The 23,486-nt window shown below is 33.5% G+C and overlaps 1 protein-coding gene across 2 annotated transcripts in view; it reads right to left on the bottom strand.

The window, feature by feature from the left end:
* Rbm41 (RNA binding motif protein 41) overlaps nt 1–23,234 on the bottom strand; it is a 66,519-nt gene extending 43,285 nt beyond the window's left edge. The window contains exons 1-4 of one of the 2 annotated variants that reach the window (XM_048796930.1): nt 23,080–23,234; nt 22,408–22,600; nt 21,887–22,091; nt 20,015–20,086 (exon numbers count right to left, since the gene is read on the bottom strand). In XM_048796930.1, the coding sequence (XP_048652887.1) occupies nt 20,015–20,086; nt 21,887–22,091; nt 22,408–22,600; nt 23,080–23,219 (610 nt within the window). In that variant the 5' untranslated portion in view covers nt 23,220–23,234. The remainder of the gene's footprint in view (nt 1–20,014; nt 20,087–21,886; nt 22,092–22,407; nt 22,601–23,079) is intronic. The other variant, XM_015497968.2, reaches the window with a different exon arrangement.
* Between the last annotated feature and the right edge of the window lie 252 nt (nt 23,235–23,486).

Below are 23,486 nucleotides of genomic sequence, written 5' to 3'. Positions count from 1 at the left end.
ATGATCAAGTGGGATTTATCCCAGGGATGCAAGAATGGTTCAATACATGTAAATCAATAAATGTGACAAACTGCAGCAAGAGAAAGAAGGGCAAAAAGCTTTACAATCATCTCAATAGTTGCAGAAAAGGCATTTGGTAAAATTCAATGTTCCCTCATGTTAAAATATGCTGAACAAATTAGACATATAAGGACTGTATCTTGACATAGTAAAAACAGTCTTCAAAGAACTAGAAACAAAAATTCTAAAATTTATATAAAACCATAAAAACCCCTGAATAACCAAGCCACTTTAAATAAAAAAGAACAAAGTATTTATTATTATTATTATTATTATTATTTATGGAGCTAGAGAATATCATGCTAAATGAAATAAACCAATCCCAAAAATCAAAGGCCAAATGTTTTCTCTGAAAAGCAGATGCTGATCCATGTTGCAGGTAGGGTAGGGGATAATGAAGGAACTTTACTTTGGATTGTGCAGAGGAGAGTGAGGAGAGGGGTGGGGTTGTGGGGATGGGAAGGATAGTAGAATGAGACAGACATTACCCTACATACATGTATGATTACACTACTGGTGTGACTCTGCACCATGTATAGCCAGAGGAATAAGAAGGTGTGGTCCATTTGTATATAATGGGTCAAAATGTATTCTATGGTCACATATAACTAATTAGAACAAGTTTTAAAAAAATAAAAGGGAGATCAGTAGAACAGGAGAAGGGGATAAGGGGGAGGGAGGGGAGGAAAAAGGGAAGTACTGGGAAATGAAATTGACCTAATTATACTGTTTTATTGTGTGCATGTTTGATTATAACAAATCCCACTGTTATGTATAATTATAATGTGCCAAAAAAGTAGGAGGCATTATGTTACTTGAATTCAAAACAACTACAAAGCTATAGTAATCACAACAGCATGGTACTAACACAAACACATAGATCAATGGAACAGAATAGAGAACCTAAAGAAAACTCACAAAACTACAGCCAATTTATTTCCAAAAAATATTCTAAGAATAGCTGGGTGTGGTGGTGCACGCCTATAATCCCAGCGGTTTGGGAGGCTGAGGTAGGAGGATTGTGAGTTGAAAGCCAGCCTCAGCAACTTAGCAAGGCCGTAAGTAACTCAGTGAGATGCTATCTCTAAATAAAATACAAAATAGGGCTGGAGATGTGGCTCATTGTTTAAGTGACCCCGGATTCACTCCCTAGTACCAAAAAAAAAAAAAAAAAAAAAGAAAGAAAGAAAAAGAAAATGGAAAATGTTCTAAGAACACACTTTGGAAAAAGGACATTCTTTTCAATAAAAGTTTTGGGAAAATTGGATGTCCACATATGGAAGAATAAAGCTAGGTCCGTACTTTCCCCAGTTATAAAGATCAACTCAAAATGGATTTAAAAATTAAGTGTAAGACCTGAACCTATAACACTGTTAGAAGAAAACAGTTTTATATGTTTTCTTCTTCAGGGCATTGGTGTGGGTAAGATTTTTTTTTTAATAAGACCCCAGAAACACAGAAAATGAAAGCAAAAATAGATTATATAAAACTGAAAAACTTCTGCAAAACAAAGGAATACTCAACAGAGCATAGACAGAATCTACAGATGGGATAAAATATTTGCAATGTATATATCTGACAAAGAGTTGAAATCAAGACTATGTAAAATATTTCAAAAACTCAATAGTGAAAAAACAAACTGAAATAAGATATACAATAACCAACAAGTACATGAAAGAATGGTCAATACCAATAATCATCAGCGAAATGCAAATCAAAACCATAATGAGATATTACCTCATTCCAGTAACAATGATAATTTCAAAAAGACTAACTATATAACAAGTGCTGGTGAGACTCTGGAGAAAAGGAAACCTTTGCATGCTCTAGATGGGGATATAAATTGAGATAGCCACTACAGAGTACAGAGTATATGTCCAAAGGAAATTAAATTAGTATATTAATGAGACATCTGTATTTCCATGTTTGTTGCAGCATTATCCATAATAGCTAAGAAACGGAAATACCTAATTGTCCTTCAACTGATGAGTGGATAAAGAAAATGTGGTATGTATATAAAATGGAATACTATATAGCCATAGAAAGTGAAATCCTGTTGCCTGCAACAACATGTATGAAACTGGAGATCATTATGTTGTTGAAATGAGGCACAGAAAGACAAGTACTGCATGATCTCACCCATATCTGGAATATTAAAAAAAGATTTCCTAAAGTTGATAATAATTTCAAGAAGCCAGGTACTGTAGGGGGAGTGGCATTGAGGAAAAAAGTTTGATCAAAGTGTACTAAGTTACAGTCAGATAGGCACAAGAAGCTCTGGCATAGTATTGTATAGTGACTATTGAGAACACCTATATACTGTATGTTTCAAGTTTTTACCACAAAGAAATGATAAATGTGTAGAGATAAATATGTTTAACTTGATTTAAATATTATACAATGTATACATGTATTAACATTGCATAATACTCTATCAATATGTACTTTTATATTTTTTGTTATCGGTTTAAAATAATAAAAATAAAACCCAGAAAGACTAAAGATCCCTACTTTCATAGAGCTACATTATGGCTATATTAAAAGGTTATAAGTGCTATGAATAAAAATACAGTAGAGTAAGAGAGGAAGAGTTATGAAGCAGTAGCAACTGTGGTTGCAGTTCTTTTTTTTTTTCTATTTTGTGGTACTAGGAATTGAATTCAAAGTCACTCCACCAGTCAGCTACATGCCCATCCCCGCCTTTTCTTTGGGTACTGGGGATTGAACTCAGGGGCACTTGGCCACTGAGCCACATCCCCAGCCTTATTTTGTATTTTATTTAGAGATAGGGTCTCACTGAGATGCTTAGTGCCTTGCTTTTACTGAGGCTGGCTTTGAACTCGCAATCCTCCTGCCTCAGCCTCCTGAGTTGCTGGGATTATAGGAATGTGTCACCATGCCTGGCTATGCCAAATCCTTTTGATTTTTTATTTGGAAACAGTCTTGCTAAGTTTCCCAGTCTGGACTAGAATTTGCAATCCTCCTGTCTTGGTCTCCTGAGTCCCAGGAGATTACAGGTGTGTACACCATGCCTGATTTGTGGTTGTAATTTTAATGTTGGTCTGGATAGATCTTATTTTTTTAATTTTTAAATACTTATTTATTTTTTTATTTTTAGTTTTTGGCGGACACAACATCTTTATATGTTGTGCTGAGGATCGAACCCGGGCCACACGCATGCCAGGCGAGCGCGCTACCGCTTGAGTCACATCCCCAGCCCCATGGATAGATCTTATTGAGAAAGTGATATCTGAGTCAAGACTGAAGAAAGTGAGATTATCTATCCATATTACACTGGAGTAAGGGCCCAAGGTGGGGTATCTCAAAATATTTAAAAAGTCTGAAATCATACAAACTATATATTTGTATGACCATAACATAACCATGTTAGTTAGCCACTATTTTAAGAGCTATAGAAAACCATAAATGTTTATAAATTAAACAGCATACTTCTAAACAGTCCATTGGTCAAAGAATTCAAAAAGGAAATTTTTAAATATATTGAACTGCTTGGTTGGTGGCTCATGCTTGTAATCCCAGGTAATTAAGAGGCTGAGGAAGGAGGATCACAAGTTCAAGGCCAGCCTCAGCAGTGAGACCCTGTCTCAATATGAAAAATAAAATGGGCTAGGGATGTGGCTCAGTGGTAAAACACACCTGGGTTCAATATCCATTACCAAAAATAAATAGAAAAATACAAATTAAAATATTTTAAACTGAACAAAAGTGAAAACAACTTATCAAAATTCAGGAATGCATCTAAAAAACATGCTCAGAGAGAAATTTATAGTTTCTATATAGTACTTATGTCATAAAAGAAAAATGTTTTCAAATTCATAACCTGAGCTTCTCAGTTTTCCAAGAAAAAAGAACAAACTGAATACAAAGCAAGCAAGAAAGAAAAATAAATAATTAGGGTATAAATCAATATGAGAGAATACAGAGAAAAATCAATGAAATCAAACACTGGTTTTTTGAAAAGTTTAGCCAAATTGCAAAATAAAATAACCAAGAAAATAAGCAGAAAGACAAGAATGACTAAAATCAATAATTAAAGAGGATGCATCACTACAAACCCTTCAGAAATGAAAAATGGTTATGTAGAGATATTATGAATACCTTTAAGCCAAAAAATTAAAAAACTTACATGAATGGAGAAATTCATAGAAAGATACAAATTATCAAAGCAGACTGAACAAAGAGAACAGCTGAATAAACCTATAACAAAAAAAGAGTTTGACTCAGTAATCAACACAAACTACCCACAAAGAAACACCCAGGTCCAGATGGCTTCTTTGGTGAAGTTTATCAAATATTTAAAGAACTTATACCAATCCTATACAAACACTTTCAGGAACAGAGGATGAGGGAATACTTTCCAATTCATTCTATTAGTATTATACTGATTCTAAAACTAAACAAAGGTACCAGAATAAAACCATAGACTAATATTCTTCACGAAAATTGAGGGAAAAATACTAAAAATAAAATATTACCAAAACTAATCTAACAACATATTAAATGAATTATACACATATAAGTGGTGTTTATGCAATAAATGCAAGAGTGATATAAAATCTAAAAATCAATTAATATATCATATTGACAGATTAAAACTTTAAACAACATGATCACCATAGTAAGTGCAGAAAAGCCTTAAACAAAACCCTGTAGTCATTTATAATAAAATATAATCAACCTTAATTAACTATCAATAGAAGAGAATGTCTTTGAAATGCCTATGGTAGGCTGAATAATGGTAGTTCAGAAAGTCCACATCCTAATCCTAGGAATCTTTGAAAATATAAATTACATAGCAAAAAGGAAGCTGTAGATATGATTAAGTTAAGGCTATTGATTAGGATTCATCCTGGATTTAGCAGGTGAGGCAAATATAATGATGAGACTGCTTATAAGAAGGAATGAGGAAGGTTAGAGATAGGAGATGTGACTGTAGATATTGGAGTAATAAGAGAAAGGAACCACAAGTCAAGGAGTGCCAGTGGCTTCTAGAAGCTGGAAAAAGCTCACCTAGAATATCTACAGTATCTACAAGTAATGTTGTTCCCTTTCAACATCTTGATAGTAGGACTTTTGATCTCTAGACTTATAAGAAATAAGCATTGATTTAAGCCCTGAAATTTATGGTAATTTGTTATAGTACCCACAGGAAAGCAATATGCTGCCAAAGAGCATGTTCAGAAAACCTAGAGCTAAACTTACACCTCATTATTAAAAGTAGAATGCTTTCCCTCTAAGACTGCGAATAAGGCAAGGATGTTAGGTTGAACTACTTCTATTTAACATTAGATTAAAGGTTTTGGCAGTACAAGGATGGGGAAAAGGCTTCCAGATCAGAAAGAAAGAAGTAAAACTTTTTCATAGGAAACATAATTATCTATGTAGAAAATCCTAAGGTAGCCATGACAAGACCATTTCAACTAACAGAAGAGTTTAGACATGGGCTCAAGATCAATACACTAAAAAATTGTATTTCTATATATTTGCATGCAAAAATCTGAAAGTGAAATAAGAAAACAATTCTGTTCACTAGTCACACTCAAGATGAATACATAAAAATCAACTGTAGTCCTATATAATTACATGCAAAATAAGAAAAATGAAATAAGAAAACAATTATATTCACTAGAGTATTAAAACGAATAAAATACTTAGTATTTCTAAGCAAACTAAATAAGTTTAAACAAAATAAGCATAGGATTATTAAATGCAAAGCTATAAAACAATGCTGAAATAAACTGTAGAAGATCTAAATAAAGGAAGAGACATTCCATGTTCATGGATTAAAATAATTTCTCATTAAAAATGACAATTTTCCTCAAATTGAATTTACAGATTCAATTCAACGCCCATTAAAGTCTGGCAGGCTTTTTTGTAGAAAAATCAAGTTCCATCTAAAATTTTCATGGAAAATGAAAGACCTAGAATAGAAAAAGTGTTTATTTTATTTTTTACTTTATCTTATTTTATTTTACGGTAGTGGGGATGAACCCAGGGGTGCTCTATCACTGAGCTACATTCCCAGTCCTTTTTATTTTGACACAGGGCCTCGTTTGCTTGTTGGTTTGAATTTGTAGGCCTCCTGCCTTAGTCTCTTGAGTCACTGGGACTACAGACATGCCTCACCGTAACCAGCAAGAAAAAGCACTTTTGAAAATGAGGACAAAGTTGGAAGAGTTACACTACCTGATTTCCAAACTTACTATAAAGGTAAAGGAACTTAGAGCATAAGGATAGGCATACAGAACAAAGGAACAAAATTGTATGTCTAGGAAAAAAACCTTTACATTTATGATTGATTTTTTTTTCCACAAAGGTGTCAAGAAAATTCAATGGGTAAAATGATAGTCTTTATAATGTATAGTGCTGGGACAATTTGAAATCCATATGCAAAAAATAAGAACTCAGACACTTTACCTCATACACAAAAATTAACTTACATGAATATGGACTTAAATGTAAGTGCTAAGACCACAACTATTCTGGAAGGAAACATAGAATATCTTTCTGACCTGAATTTCAGCAAATTTTTGTTAGATATGACACCAAAAGCTCAAGTCATAACAACAAATTTATAAATGGAACTTCATTAAAATTAAAAATTTTTGTGCTTCCAAAGACTATTAAGAAAATAAAAAGATAAGCTACAGACTGGAAGAAAGCATTGGCAAATTATATACGTTATAAAGGATTTGTAGCTGGGTGTGGTAGTGCACACCTATAATCCCAACAATTTGGGAGGCTGAGCCTGGATCCAAACTTTGAGGCCAGCCTCAGCAATTTTGTGAGGTTTGCAGCTTAATGAGACCCTACCTCAAAAAGTAAATAAATAAATAAAAGGTTTTAGGGATGTGCTCAGTGGTAAACTGTTCCTGGTTTCAATCCCCAGGACAGAAAAAAAATTAATTAATTTCTAAAAAGTGCCTGTAGCAAGGCCTGGTGGCACATGCCTGTAATCCCAGCAGCTCGGGAGGCTGAGGCAGGCAGATTGAGAGTTCAAAGCCAGCCTCAGCAACAGTGAGGCACTAAGCAACTCATTGAGACCCTGTCTCTAAATTTAAAAATAACACAAAATAGGGCTGGGGATGTGGCTCAGTGGTCGAGTGCCTTGAGTTCAATCCCTGTTACCAAAAAAAAAAAAACCCAAAATGACTTATCAGAATACACAAAAACTTTCACCAGTCAATAGAAAGAAAATAAACAATCTGATCAAAAACTGGGCAAAAGTTTGAATAGACATTTCACCAAAGAAGACATATGAATGTCAAATTAGTACATAAAATTCAAGATCATTTGGTTTATTACAGAAACTTTATACCATAATGAGGTGTCAGTATACATATGGAATAAAATGGCTGGAATAAAACGACATGTATTAACAAGTATCAGCAAGGATGCAGAGAAACAGGAAACCTCCTGTATTACTGATAAGAAAGTAAAATGATGCGATCATATTAGAAAACGGTTTGGCAATTCCTCAAAAGTTACAGATAGAGTTATTATATGCACCAAAAATTCTACTTGTTCAAGAGAAATGAAAACATGTCCACAAAAAAGATATACACTAATGTTCATAGTAGCAGTATTCATTATAGCCAAAAATTAGAAACAATTCAAATGTGATCAAGTTGTGAAGAGTAATAAACATGTGGGGAATCTATACACTAAAAACAAGTGATAAAAAGGGACAAATTGCAAATACATATTTGAACATGGATAAAACTCTACCTAAAAGAAGTCAGATTCAAAAGACAACATATTCTAAGACTGCACTTAAGATGAAATATATAGAAAAGACAAATTTATAAATACAGAGTCTTGGGGTATACATGACAATAAATTTATTACAAATAAGCTCAAGGGAATTTGTGGGGGTAAGGAAATATCCTAAAAAGGGATTGTGTTGATGATAGCAAAATTCTATAAACTTTGGGGCTGGGATTGTGGCTCAGTGGTAGAGCGCTTGCCTCGCACCTGTGAGACACTGGGTTTGATCCTCAGCACCACATAAAAATAAAATAAATAAAAATAAAAGGTTAAAAAATTCTATAAACTTAATAAAAATCATTGAATTGAATAGTTAACAGATGAATTTCATCATATGTAAATTATATACTCACAGCTTTTTTAAAACAAATTATTTAGTCTCACAAAATGTGAGAAGGAACACAAGTCAAAAAATGTACTTACAGCAAGACACTAAAAAAAATTAAGCTAATAAAAAATGCTGTGCTCACATTTTGAAGATTTGAAGACTCATGTTGATATATTTATGCAAATATATCAACTGACCATAATTGATTTAAGTAGTCAATAGAATCCCAATCAAAATCATGTACATGTATGTGTATGTATGTGTGTGTATGTATATGTGTGTGTGTGTATATATATATATATATATATATATCTTCAAATAATTTGATAAACTGATTCCAAAATTCATATGGAAAGCTAAAGTATCAAAAGTAGACAAAACACTTGAAGAAAAATATAGAAGAAATTGTTATCCTACTGTATCAGATATCAAAATATTATATAGCTAGACTGTGTGATATTGATTATAGAACAGTCCAAAATACCAAAGGAACAAAAGACAGAATTCAGAAAAGCAACCAACCATATGTGAACACCTGATCTATGAAAGAGGTACAATAATAGTACTGGAACATTTCTGATATATAGTGTTGGGACAGATTTCTATATTTTTTTACATACAAATGAATAACTTGTATTCATCAAAATATATTATATATAAGACACAGAATGAAAACAGACATTTTTAGCATAACCAACAAAGAGCAAGTGCTCATAATAATAAAGAACTTGTACAAATTTATAAGAAAATATACCCAAGATTAGAGAAGAAAGCTGGAGATAGAATATTCAGGATATATAACCCTAAAACGTTCCTAGTTCCCTCTTCCCTATATAGTAACACTTAGGTAAGTGGTAACTGCTGAGATCTGCCTTATTCTAGGTCTTTTGGAGCTGAGCTATATATAGTTTTGATACATGCCTAAAGTAATCTGAACCAAGAATACATCTGGACATGGATACAAACAGATGGAAAGACATTCTGGCAGTAAATAGGCATTTTCACATTTGCTAAATGGGAAAAATAATTGAATAGCCATTTTACAAAGCAGGCTATCCAAATAGTCAATAAATGCATGAGAAAGTGTCCAACATCATTAGTTTTCAAGAAAATGAAATTAAAACCACAAAGAAACCAACAATATAGGCTTGGATTTCTGAAAAATACAAATGCCTTAAAACACAGCAAAACACACACAACACCGGAAACTGTTCTAAAGCAAACTAAATGCAATGTATGATCCCTCATTGTAACCTGGATAAAAGTAAGAAATCTGATTATAAACCATATTATTAGCTAATAGTAGAATAATAGCATTAAATTTCTTAAGAGTGATCATAATACTGTGATTGTATAAGAGAATGTGCTTGTTCTTAGAAATATATAATGGAAGAATTTAGGAATAAAACCTAATTACATCTGACCCTATTTCAAATGCTTTTAACAATTAAAAAGTTACATACACACATATTCAATGTAGAGGAAGAGTGGCAAAGCATATATAGCAAAATGTCAACAGCTGGTGAACAAAGGTTCTCTTAATATTTCTCCACATTTTAAACTTCTCAAAATGAAAGGTTGAGGAAAATAATGCTTGATGAAGGACAAAAAACAGAAGTAACAAACAAATATCAACTATTAATAAAGGGAATAAAGAACACAATGAAATATAAGGAAATACTGATCAAACTGGAATCTGAAAGTACCCAGTGTAGACAAAGTTATTGGGTAACCTGAACCTTCCTGCATGATTGATGGGATGTTAACTTGGGGAAATCCCTTCAGAAAGTAGTTAATATCTAATGAAGTTGAAGATGTGCAAAATTATATATACCCTGAGAAGCTTCTGCATATAAGTCCCAGAATTCCTGTACAAGTAGGATCATAGTAACAGGACTGATACTTATAGTATGCCCCAAATGGGAACAACCAAATGTTCAACTACAATAGAATAGAAAAATAAATTATAATATATATAATTATATTATATAATTATAATACCAAACTTCAATAAAAATGAACTATAGCAACACATAGCAATATAGATGAATCTCACAATTAGACAAGGAAGACCCAATAGAATATGCTGATATAATGCTTAAACACAGGCAAAACTAAATACTGCCTAGCACTGGATATGTAGGTCATAAAAACCTGAAAAAAGGTAGGGAAAATATTATCATAAGTCAAAAGATTGGTTATATCCAATGGGAAGAGGGCTGTGATTATGGAGGGGAACATAGGGCCCTTTAGAATATCAGTAATATCCTATTTCTTGATCTAACTGAACATATGTTTTAATCACACTTTAGTATGATCTCTATCATTATTTTTTAAAAATATGGTTTCTAAAAAAGTGAACGAGAGGTGATAAAGTGGCAACAAATTAATGTACTTGGATGACTAGCATCCTCCCAAAATTCTTGTCTACCCAGAACCTCAGAATTAGACCTTACTTGGAAATGAGATATAATTATTTAAGATAAAGTCACAGGCTAGGCACATTGGTGCAAACCTATAATCCCAGTGATCTGGAAGGTACAAGTTTGAGGACGGCCTTGGCAACTTAGGGAGGCCCTAAGCAACTTAGCAAGACTCTGCTCAAAATAAAAAATAAAAAGGGTTGGAGATATAGCTCAGTGGTAAAGCATCCCTGAATTCAATCTCTAGTACAAAAAACAAACAAACAAACAGATAAAGTCACAGTAGATTAGAGTGGGCCCTATGTCCAATGACTGGCATTCTTATAAAAAAGCCATGTAAAGACACAGAGACATAATTACACAGAGAAAATGGCATGTGTGATGGAAGCAGTGCTTAGTGTGATGCACCTACAAGACAAGTATTGCCAGCAAACACCAGAAGTTAGGAAAGAGGCATGGAACAGATTCTCCTTTATAGCCTCCAGCAGGAACTAACCTTGCCAACATCTTAATTTTATACTTCTAGTTTCCATAAGTATGAGAGAAAAAAATTCTGCTGTTTTATGCCACCCAGTTTGTGGTGTTTTGTTATGGCAGCCCTAGCAATCTAATATGTTGTTTGGTACTGGGAAATGGAATGCTGCTGCAACATAAAAATGTGGAATTGGCTTTGGAATTGAGTACTGGGTAAGGCTAGAAAAATTCTGAGGTTCGTGAAAGTAAAAGTCCACATTTAAAGGCAATTCTGGTAGGGATCAAGAAGGAAATGAACAGCATAGGACAGAAAGCATCTTTCCATGTGTGCATGTGTGTGTAATCATGAATAAAATACTGCTAGAAATATGAATATTAAAGGTGTTTCTGGTGAGATCTTAGAAGGAAATGATGACATGTTAAGATGCTGGATGAATGGCAATTTTTATTATACAGTGGTAGAAACTCGGCTAACTAATTTCTGCTGTTGGGTTAAAAAAATTAACTTTTAAGTGATAGACTTGGATATTTGTCAAGGATATTTCTTAAGGAAAGCATGGAAAATGCAGGTTGGTTTCTCCTTGATGCTTAAAATAATAAGAGAAAGAGGTAAATTGAAAAAGGAACTGTTAAAGGAAAAAAAAAAAAAAGCACTTGACGATATGAAAAATCCTAAGACTACCCAGACAAAATGTTCTGGAAAAGGAGCCAAGGTTGTGGCTGGACAAACTTTCACTGAAGAGATTAGGAATATGGTTTATGGATCCAATCAATCATCACAGCAGAAGCCAGGAACAGAGATAAGGTTATACAGGAAGGATCTATAAAGAACCTTCATGTAATGTTGTAGATGTCTTGACATGCGTGAAATTGACAAAGATTTTGATAATTTTAGATAATTTAGTGCCAGCCTGGTGTGAAAAAGAGAGATATAGAACAAAATAAAGGATAACTCCAAATGTAAAGCTACAGGTGCAGAGGCTGGAGAGGGTGGGATTGTGGCTGCACTACTGGGCTAAGAGGGCAGGCCCAGAGGATAGAGCATTGAGCTTAGAGTATTACATCTGGATCTTGAAAACTAATGGAATTTGTATTTCTGGACTACAAACTTGCTCAATAACCCCTTTATTCCTTCCCTCTTAACCTTTCAGAATGAGGATGTCCATCCTATGCTTGTCCCACCATTATATATTAGAAGCAGAAAACTTGCTTTCTAGTTTCACTGGTGGCTGGGTAAAAACAATCATATCCACAGCCTCACAAATACTTAATTTAGGTGATTTAGGTAATTAGACTTGGGGCTTTTTGACTTGATATTTAAATGAGATCTAGCACTTAGACTTGATGCTGGAATGGGTTAATGGGGATGTTGTAAAAGGGTGAATACATTTTGCATGTGTCCAGATGGATATGAACTGTTTGAGCCCAGCTGGCAGACTGATCTGGGTTGAATAGTATACCTCCAAAATTCATGTCCACCCGGAGCCTTAGTCTGTGACTTTATTTGGAAATAGGTCCTTTGCACATGTAGTTAAATTAAGATGAGGTAATACTGGATAAAGGTAGGCTCTAAATTCAATGACCAGTGTCTTTACAAAAGGTCATGTGAAGACAAAGGCAGACACACAAGGAGAATGTCATTTGATGACTGAGGCAGAGATTAGAATGCATCTACATGCCAAAGAACACCAAGGATTGCTGGCAAGTACCAAAAGCTAGAAGAGGCAAGGAAGAATACACTCCTAGAATCTGCAGAGAAAACACAGGCCTATTAACACCTTTATTTCAGACTTCTAGCACTCAGACTTACAGAGAGAACTTTTTATTTATTATTATTCTAAGCTACCTGATTTGTGGTAATTTATTACAGCAGCCCTGAGAATTAAATACAGTGATTATGCAAAAATCTTCCAAAAATTGTTATAGAGGACAAATTATTGATATATATAACAATATGAATGAGTCCTAAAAACATTAAGTTGAAGTAAAGCTTCTACAAAGAATACATACTGTATTGTTCAAGTTATAAGAAGTTCTAGAATAGGTAAAACTAACTATAGTGGAAAAATACCAAAACACTAGCTGCTTCTAGGAGGGCAGAATGGGAAAACTTTCTGGTGCAATGAAGATCTTTCATATGTTGACAGAAGTTAGGGTACACACATGCAGCAGTATGTTAAGATGGTCTGATGGCGGTATACATGTGTTTTCAATTCCATGTTCAGTGATGACACATACTAACTATCAGCTTGAAATGTACTGTGGCAGGAATATCTACACCAAAGGAAATTGGCAAACGAAACATATTAGGGTCTTTTTTTTTTTTTTTACCAACATATCACATACAGATTTATAGATCACTAGTCATCAAATGAAGACTTAAGATTTGTCCATTTAATTACATGCAAATTTCATAACATAAGAAAATTATAAATAAATATTTAGGTAACATTATACATACTGAAGTATTTGTGGGCCATGAAATTATATGCACTTTTTTTTTGCAATACTGGAGACTGAACACAAGGAAACTCTACCACTGGGCTATATACCAGGCCTTTTTAAATTTTTTAAAAATTTGAGACAGGGTCTCAAAATTCTCAGCCTTGGCTTTAATTTGCAAGCTTCCTGCCTCAGCCTCCCAAAAGGCTAGAATTTCAGATGTGTGCTGACATCAGCAAATTTTAAAAACTACATTTATGAAGTAAAATTTGATTTATAGATGGATAGAGGTATGGATTAGATATGTCATAGGGAAAATAATATTGATGGTATAATCTAGATGGTAATATAATGGGTGTTGGTGATAAAATTATTTCAACTTTTTCATATGTTTTAAAATTTTCATTTTAAAATTTACATATAAACATATGTACTTAAGCCTATCTTTCTTCTGACTTGACCTTTTACACTTCATTTTTTAAACAAACTGCTATTTATTATGGTATATAGTGTGAAGAGAAAAATCTACATATATGGTTTGCTCAAGCACCTAAGCAGTTGAAGGATATTTTTCATTTTTTATCATGTTTAGATAGCTTATGGTAGGAGTATATATTCCACAGAAACTGGCAAATGATACAATGATCATGTTAAAGATATGTCAAGAGCTTTGTAATGTTTTGAACAACCAATAAAAAAAAATTAAATTAAAAAAAAAGTCTTGAAGGAAAAGAAGCAGGACTGACTGAGGTTCCTTGGTGATAAGAGGGATAAGATTCAGCAATAAGGTATAAAAATTAGCTTGAAGCAGTGAGGACTTCCCTAGCTCTGAGTTGAGTGGGAAGAAAGGGAGAGATAGGATGCAGAAGTTATCAGAGAACTGAGCAGGGACTGGATGAAATTTCTTGCTGCTTTGAAACTGGACAGAATGCTACAGTTTAAAAATAATGAAATAGGATAATAAAGAATAATGAAGATCTAAAATAGTACTGTATTGATAAGGAATGAAAGAGAGCTGACAGGGTCTAGAAGTTAGCCTGCCAAACAAGAGAGAAGTTTCTAGACAATATCAGAGATGAGGAACTTGTAAAGGCACTGAAGAACAAAGTTATATGATTTTTCTCTAGTAGAGCTCAGAAGGTATGGTGCAACAACAAAGAAGGTAATTGGTTGCATTGATTCAGGGCTGAAATTTTTCTAGGTAATGATACAGTCAAGGAAGGACAATGATTCATTGGTAAGAATGTGGTTAAATCATGGACAATGGAATCTAAGAAAGATTAGAAAGGAAGAGGAAGCAAGTTGGGGTTGACAGATTGGGAGAAAATAAAAAGACTCAAGGAACTGGAGATTTTAACAGCATTTAATAGAGGGTATATGGGGGTAAGAGAATTATGAGACCCAGAAGGATAAGAAAAATAATGTGGTCTGAAAGTATATGCTAGAATATATTTCAGAAGTATATTTCTAGAGAAATATATCTTGTTTTTCTCCTGAGTTGAAGTTAAAAAATGAGACACTATAATTTGAAAAAAAAAAAGTCTGTTTTAAGATATATTAAAGCCAGATTTAATAAACCAATAAATCTTTTCAAATTACATATGCAAGTGCTGTGGTCAAGATGTAATAAGATCATGAATTTGTCTTGGCATGGTCACTTAAAAACTGATGTTGAAAAGTCACTTATCCTCCTTTGAAGTTCAAATTTTTAGTCTGTAAAATGGGTATAATACTGCCAATATCTCATGGGGTTGTTGTAAAGTTAAACACATTAATTTGGAGTTATGCTTAGAACAAGGACTGGCATGAATATTAGCTATTAGGACTGCTGTTTCTGGGCATGTTAAAATATAAATACTTCACCCTATCTCTCCCACTGAATAGACTAATAAAACATGGAGAGAATGTTTGATATGTTTGAAGACTGTGAAAAGTTAAAAAGTAGCAGGTAGAAAGAATAAAAGTCCAGAATTTGAAATAAAGAACTTACATCCAGACATGGCACAATCAAATTGCTGAAAATAAAGAGAAAGAAAAACAACTTAAAAGCCTTATACTCTTGGTTAATTGATTTTACATGAAGGTGTCAAGACAATTCAAAGGAAAAGGATAGTCTTTTCATATAAAAGTACTAGGACAATTTTATACATATATATGCATACATGTATAATATATATGTATGTGTATATATATACTCTATACACACATATGTATATACACACATAATTTTTTTTTAGTTGTTGATAGACCTTTATTTGTTTATACCCGGTGCTAAGAATCAAACCCAGTGCCTCACAAATGCCAGGCAAGTGCACTACTGCTGAGCCATAGCCCCAGCCCCAACATAATTTTATACACAGAAAAATTATATGTAGAGAGAACTTAATGTAACCCTAACCTACATTATATGCAAAAAATTAATTTAAAATGGTTCATAAGGGCTGGGGTTGTGGCTCAGTGGTAGAGGGCTTGCCTAGCATGTGTGAGGCACTGGGGATTGATCCTCAGTACCACATAAATAAAATAAGGTTATTGTGTCCATCTACAACTAAAAACATTTTTAAAATGGTTCATAGACATAAATGTATGAGCTAAAACTATAATCTTTCAGAACACATGAAAAACATCTGTGCGACCCTAGGATTGAAAGAATCTTCATTACAAAACCAAAACAGAAGCCATAAAAAATTAATAAGTTAGGCTACATTCAAATCACAAACTTCAGATGCCAGTAAGAGAGATAATGTCACTGAAAATAGAGGATGGAATAGGGACCATGACAATTTCCTACAAAAAAGCAATCAGAAAACTGGCAAAACCTGTCAGAAACAACTTTAATAAGAGAAGTGGAAGAGCAGACATCCTTGTCTCATTTCTGCTCTTCAGAGGGGAATTATTTTTCACCTGTATTTATATTAAATATTAACACACAAATATGACCAATTAATTTCTGAAAAAAATGCAAAGATAGGTAAATAGAGAAAGAATACTCTTTTTAACAATTGGTACTGAAACAAATGGACAATGATAGGCAAATAAGTGAATTTTATAAAAACCTCACATGTAAAATATTAAATCAAAATGGACTATACATCTAAATGTAAAATGTAGAACTATAAAAATGTTAGAAGAAAACATAGAAAAAGGTCTTTTTCATAAACAGGTATGAGGCAGAGTTCTTAACATGCATACACATCCATACCCACCCACACATACAGCATGATCCATGAAAGAAACTACAAACTAGATTTTATAAGAGTTAAAAAAATTTGCTCTGAGGTAGAAAACTTATACACTGAAAACTAAAATGTTGCTGAAAGAAATTAGAAGATGCAAATAATAAAAAAAAATCCCATGTTAATCTATTGAAGACTTGATACAGTTAAGATATTTATACTAACCCAAATTATTCACACTTTCATACCTCCTACCAAAATTTCAATGACCCTTTTTTTATTACAATAATATAAAATCTACCCTAAAGTTCTTATGGAATCTTAAGGGAACCTCAAACAGACAAAATAATGTTGAAAAAGAAAAAATAAAATTGGCAGTTACATTCTTCCTGATTTCAAAACTTACTACTAAGCAACAGTAATTAAAATAGTGTGGTACTGGCATAACAAAGAAATATATTCCAGTGGAATAGAGATCCCAGATATAAATTCTCATACATATAGTCAAATGATTTTTGAACAGGGTGTCAAGATCATTCAGTGTGAAAAGAATAGTCTTTTCAAAAAATGTTACTGTGAAAACAAGATATGGACAAGAAAAAATTAAGTTGGATACTTACATTATACCCAAAGAACAAAAAACCTTGAAATGAATCAAAGACCTAAGTAAAATAGCTAAAAGTGTGGAAGCTCAGAAAATAACACATAGTGAAAGTTTCATGATATTGGATTTGCCAATAATTTCTTATATGTAACACCAAAAGCACAGACAACAAAAGAAAAATAGATGAATTGGACTTCATCAAAATTTAAAACTTTGTGCATCAAGGAATACCATTGACAGAGTAAAAAGGCAACCCAAGAAGCAGGGAAAAGTATTTGCAAATCATATATCTGATAAGGAATTAGTAACTAGAATATAGATAGAACTCCTATAACTTCATCAACAAATGAAGAAGTAATTCACTTAAAATCAACCAAGAGACTTGAACATACATTTATTCAAAGAAGATACACAGTTGGCTAAAGAGTATATGGAAAGATGCTCAACAGTATGAATCATTAGGAAAGTGAAAACCAAAACCACAATGAGATACCACTTCATGCCCATTAACTATTATCCAAAAAGGAAAACAGAAAATAACAAGTCATATTAGTGATGGTGAAGAGAAATGGAAACCCTTGTGCATTGCTGGTAGGAATGTAAAGTGTCACAATGTCTATTGAAAATGATATGATGGTACCTCAAAAAATAAATGTAGAATTACCATATAATCCTGTAATTACACTTCAGAGTATATATAAAAAAGAAAGGAAGCCAGTCATGATGGTACATGCCTGTAATCCCAGCAACTTGGGAGGCTGAGGCCAGAGGATCCCAAATTCAGAGTCAGCCTTAGCAATTTGGTGAGGTCCTTTGTCAAAATAAAAAAATAAAAATAAAAAGAGCTGTGGATGTGGCTCATCCCCAGGTACAAAAAAAAAGTAAATACTCAAACATGTATAATGATGTTCATAGAAGCATTATTCACAATAGCTAAAACATGGAAGTAACCTAAGTGCCACTCACAATTAAAGAGATTTCTAAAAAGTGGTACATACATACAATGGAATTTTCTTCAGCCTTAAAAAGGAAGGAAATTCTGACACATGCTACAACATAAAAAAAAAACAAAACCTTGAAGACTTATTCTAAGTAAAGTAACCCAGTCACAAAGGACAAATACTATGTGCTTCTACTTATATGAGGTACCGAAATTAGTCAAATTCATAGCGACAGAAAGTAGAATGGTGGTTGCCTGAAACTGGGGAAGGGGAAAATAAGGAAGGTAGTATTTAATGAGTACAGAGTTAAAAAGTTCTGGAGATAAATGGTAGTGATAGTTACAGAAAAATGGGAATATATTTAATACCACAGAACTATACACTTAAAAATGGTTAAAATTGTAAACTTTGTTACATATATTTTTATCACAGTAAGAACAAAAATTCATTCTATAAAAGACACTGTTAAGAGAATGAAAAAGCAAGCTATAGACTGGGAGAAAATATAAATCACATATCCAATAGAAGACTGCTTAGAATATACAAAGAACTCTCAAAAGTCATGAGGAAGAAAATAAACAACCTAATGACAAAATGGCCAAAGATTCAAACAGATACATTAGCAAATGGGATATAAATATGGCAAATAAGCACATGAAAAGATATTCAACAACATTAGCCATTAAGAAGATGCAACTTAAAACAACAATGAGGTACCACTTCACACCTCTCAGAACAACTAAAATAAATACTGACAATACCAAGTGCTGACAAAGATGTAGAGCAACCAGAACTCTCATACATTGTTGGTGGGAATGCAAAATGGTACAGCCACTCTAGAGAATGGTTTGGCAATTTCATATAAAGTTAAATGTACACTTACCATATGACTCAGTAATCCCACTTCTAGATATTTACCTTAGAGAAATAAAAACTTATGTTCACACAAAAACCTGTACAAAAGTGTTTATATCAGTATTATTCATAACCAGCATACCTGGAAACAACCCAAACTCACTTCAATGGGTGAATGGACAAAGAAACTTTGGAATATTCAGACAGTGAAATATGATTCCACAAAATGAATGAACTGTTAATACATACAACAACTTGAATGAGTCTCAAAGATATTATGCTTAGTGAAAGAAGCCAGTCTCACAGTTACACATTACATGATTTCATTTATGTGGCAGTCTCTAAAAGATACACCTAAAGTGATGGAGAACAGATCAGTGATTGCCAGGAATTATGGGTGGGGGTTGGGAGTGACTAGAAAGAAATAGTATGAGGTAGTTTTTCATTGTGATGGAGCTGTTCTCTCTCCTAACTTTGGTGGTGGTTACATGAATCTACATGATTAACAATTCATAGAACTATACACCAAAAAAGCCCCATGCAATTTTATTGCAAATTCATTTCAAAAACAAAATATTAAATATTATATCATCATCATCATCAATATTCATACTTTACTAATTAATAAAATATTAAAAATTATTTGTGAAATGGGATCTAAAAATCAGTAAGGTCAATTTATGTCTGCTATAATAACTTAAAGGTATAGAGATTAAAACAGCACTAAATGTAAAAGTTTCACAACTTCTACTAATTCTTCTCTTTAATATTTCATATAAGGATAATATGTTCTCTCTGGATCATTGTTACATACTGATCATTGTTATATACTGAATATGGAATTAAATAGGTGTTCAACTTAGAAGTCTGGGACCCTAGGTTACATTCCTAAATCTAACACTATAAGAAAACTCTCGACTTGCCTTTTGTGCCTAATTTTATCTTCCTCTTCATTGAGGTCATGTACTTGTCTGCACTTGGCTTTTTGTGGTATGCTGTGAAGGTTTAAAGCAAGGAGTTTCAAAGATAGAAAACAGAACAGATTCATAAATCCCCCCCCAACCCCCACCCAAATCCAGGTACTGCTCTAAGTGATTTACATGTATTACCTCACTTAATCCTAACAACCCTGTAATATAACTACTATTAATATTCTCACTTTACTGATGAAGAAACTGAAGCCTACAGAGGTAACTTGCCTAGCATCTCATAGCTAATAAGTGGGGGAGCCAGGATTTTCCCAGGCAGTTTGCCTCCAGAGCCTATGTTTATAATCAGTATGCCATAATCTCTCTCCACAAAAGGCAACTGTTCATTTTTCATTCCTTCCTTCATCACTGCTCTGCCATGTCTACAGTCTATCTAACATAGCATTTAATCATTCTCATGATTTTAACATGACTGAAGCAGAAACGATTCCCAATTCTACATATCTACTTCTGACCTCTTTCCTGAGTTTTACTGCTTTATTTCTGTCTCCTTGATATCTGCAAGCAATGATCCTGCCATTCTCAAAATTTCAACACATTTAAGTCAAATTCATCATCTTTCCTCAAAATTTCCCCATAAAAGCATTCTTGGTTTTGACAATTGTTAAGTCACACAGCCTTGAAACATCTGGGTTATCTTTGACATATTCCCTTCCATTGACCTTCTTCCTTCATCTTCAGTCAATAAGGTCTATCAATGTAATGTATCTTATAATTAAATCTACCTGTCTTTCCAATTCCACTGTCACCAATCTAGTCCAAATCTTCATGTTTCAAAGACTACAATCCCTCCTAACCATTCTCTCTGCTTCTAGTACTTCCTTATCAAGTCCTAATTTTCTGGCTACCATGTGGCTTTTAACATTTTACTCCTGACTTGAAAACTTCTAACTATATTCAGATTAGCTAAAAATGAAATCTATATAGCTATAAACTACCAACCAAATAAAGCCCCATATTATTAGTTATATTTCCAACTTTGCCTCTTATAACTCTCCCAGTCAATAGTGCTCACATCAACTTCTGCAAATGTCATTCCTTCTCCTTTCTAAATAGGTAGTATTAAAAAAATTGAATCTTACCTCCTCTGAAAGGCATTCTTCATTCACAGCAATAAAACTCTGAACTCCCATAGCACTTAGCAACTGTATCTTGCATTTTTACTAAATGGTATACATTTATATTTCCAACCAGATTGTACTTGGCACAAGGTCAAGAATTATTTCTTAAGTTTCTGTGCACCTCCCACAGTGCCTAGTAAAATCAATCCATTAAACTAATTCTGATTAATACACACACATATATATGTATAATGTTAATTTATATTTCAGCCTAACTACCCTACCTAGCCTTGCCTCACTTTTCTGTGTCATCCCTTGTCATTCCCTGCCACTTCCTGTACCCTTGCCACACTGAACTTTTCATTGTTCCCCAGACATACCAGGTCCCTTCAACAATCCTGTTCCTATTCACTATCTTGTAACGCTCTATCCCCTTTACCTGAAAAATGCCTGTTGATCCATCAAGACAGTACAAGTGCCAACTTCTGACTCCCCCACCTGGACTTAGGTGCTCTATTTTCTGTGTTTCCTCAGAATTTGACTCAAGTCTATATAATAATTTCCTAATTTCCATGTTGTCATGCAACTAACTGCAGATATTTGTCTCTTTCATGGGACCATACATTCAAGAGTAGTAATAGCCTGTCTTTCCCCTACTCCCTTCACTAATTCTTTATATCTAATGACTCATGTTAAATCTTTCTGTCAGTGAAAGAATATATATAAGTCAGTGAAGCTCACATACCTTGATAATAAAGAGCCTTAAGAAAGGAGTGACGATCAGCTCCCTGAAATAAAGACTTTTCTATTTCCATTTCTCGCCGAGTCAGCTGTTTGCTCTTTGAAAATCTCTGTGGCAGGCGAAGAATACGCTGACGCTCAGAGATCCTTTCTTCAATATCTTGAAGACGGTTCTGTATTGCTTCAGGAGTTGCCCTCAGCCTTGTCCTCTGAAACCAGGGAAATGAAATGACAAATCATAGAGGACACACCTGAAAGTAATGATCTGGTGCTTCAAGTAAGAAAAAGATGATCAGGACACAGAAATTGAAAGTGTTTATTTAAAGTGTTAGCTAAGAAGTTAAAAAACAAAACAAAACAAAACAAAACAAAACCAGGTCCTCTTTCACCAATGTCCCTATCCTAAAAAACAAAGAAGATTCAGACACAAAGCTCAGTTTTGTGGAACTAAAAATGCAAAACTCCCCAATGCCAAAATGAACAGATCCTGCTTTTTATTCTCATGAAAAACAATAACCCACTTACCTTTTCACCTGAAACATGGCTCTTCCAGATTAAGATTTCTGTTTCATTGAGTCCTAGTTCCCTGAGAGAAGCAGTTTCTTGGTCCTTTTCATGTAGTGTCTGGAACTGGGACAAAGTCATAGTTCCAGCTGCTTCCTTTCCAAAAGGTTTGTACATAGTACCAGGGGCAAAGCTCTCTTTCTTAGAGACACATCTGCAAAACAAGAAAAAAAGGGAGTAAGATCATCTTCAGGCTACCACAATTCACAGGAATTGTACCATTATAAGAGTCACAATAAAAGTCATTGGCAATTTCTCACATTCTGTTACTAGCCTGAAGCACAACTGCAACAAAATGGAACTCCATCAACAGTCCCTTCATCCAGAACTAATCAATGACTAAATTAATGAACATTTACTGAGTCCTTCTATGTATCAGATGTGTGCTGTGTACTGAGGATTTAATAGCAAAAAAAAAAAAAAAAAAAAAAAAAAANNNNTGTGTGTTTGTGTATATATATATATATATATATATATATATATATATATATATAAACATTTATTGTTGCATAGAAGTCTGCTAAAGAAAGTGGGAGAGAAAAAGTGCAGTGTTCCCTTCAGGCTTTAAGAGGGGTCTGTCACTTTGAAGTGAGGGTCTAGGATACTCTACCTGTTTAGAAAATCAATACTTACTCTTCAATGGAGACAGAAGTATCAAGTTGATGTTGAAGGAGGCTTTTCAGCTGCCTCTCCCCTTCTGTTTCCAGTTCCTCCAGGACATGCTCATCACTCTTCACACAGCTGTTTACCCTGGAGGAGACATACCAATACATACAGAAAAAAGAAGAGATAGGGAATTGAATATATATTCTATACCTATATTATCTATCATTAATTAGTGACTCCATTTGTTCAGAAACTTCTTTAATCATCCATTGTACTTCATCATTCATTCTACAAACATTTACTAAATACCTACTCACACAGAAGGCATTGTGCTAGGTATTAATGTAACTCAAAGATATTGATAACAGTATCTAGCATCAAGAAGCTTATAATCTAGTTAGGAAGAAGAAATATATGTTTGTGTTGTGTGCATG

Source organism: Marmota marmota, unplaced genomic scaffold (genome assembly GCF_001458135.2).
Source record: "Marmota marmota marmota unplaced genomic scaffold, marMar, whole genome shotgun sequence".
In the NCBI taxonomy this organism is placed as follows: Eukaryota; Metazoa; Chordata; class Mammalia; order Rodentia; family Sciuridae; genus Marmota; species Marmota marmota.
The sequence above is the reverse complement of the archived record's forward strand: the minus strand, read 5'-3'. Positions and strand labels throughout refer to the sequence as shown.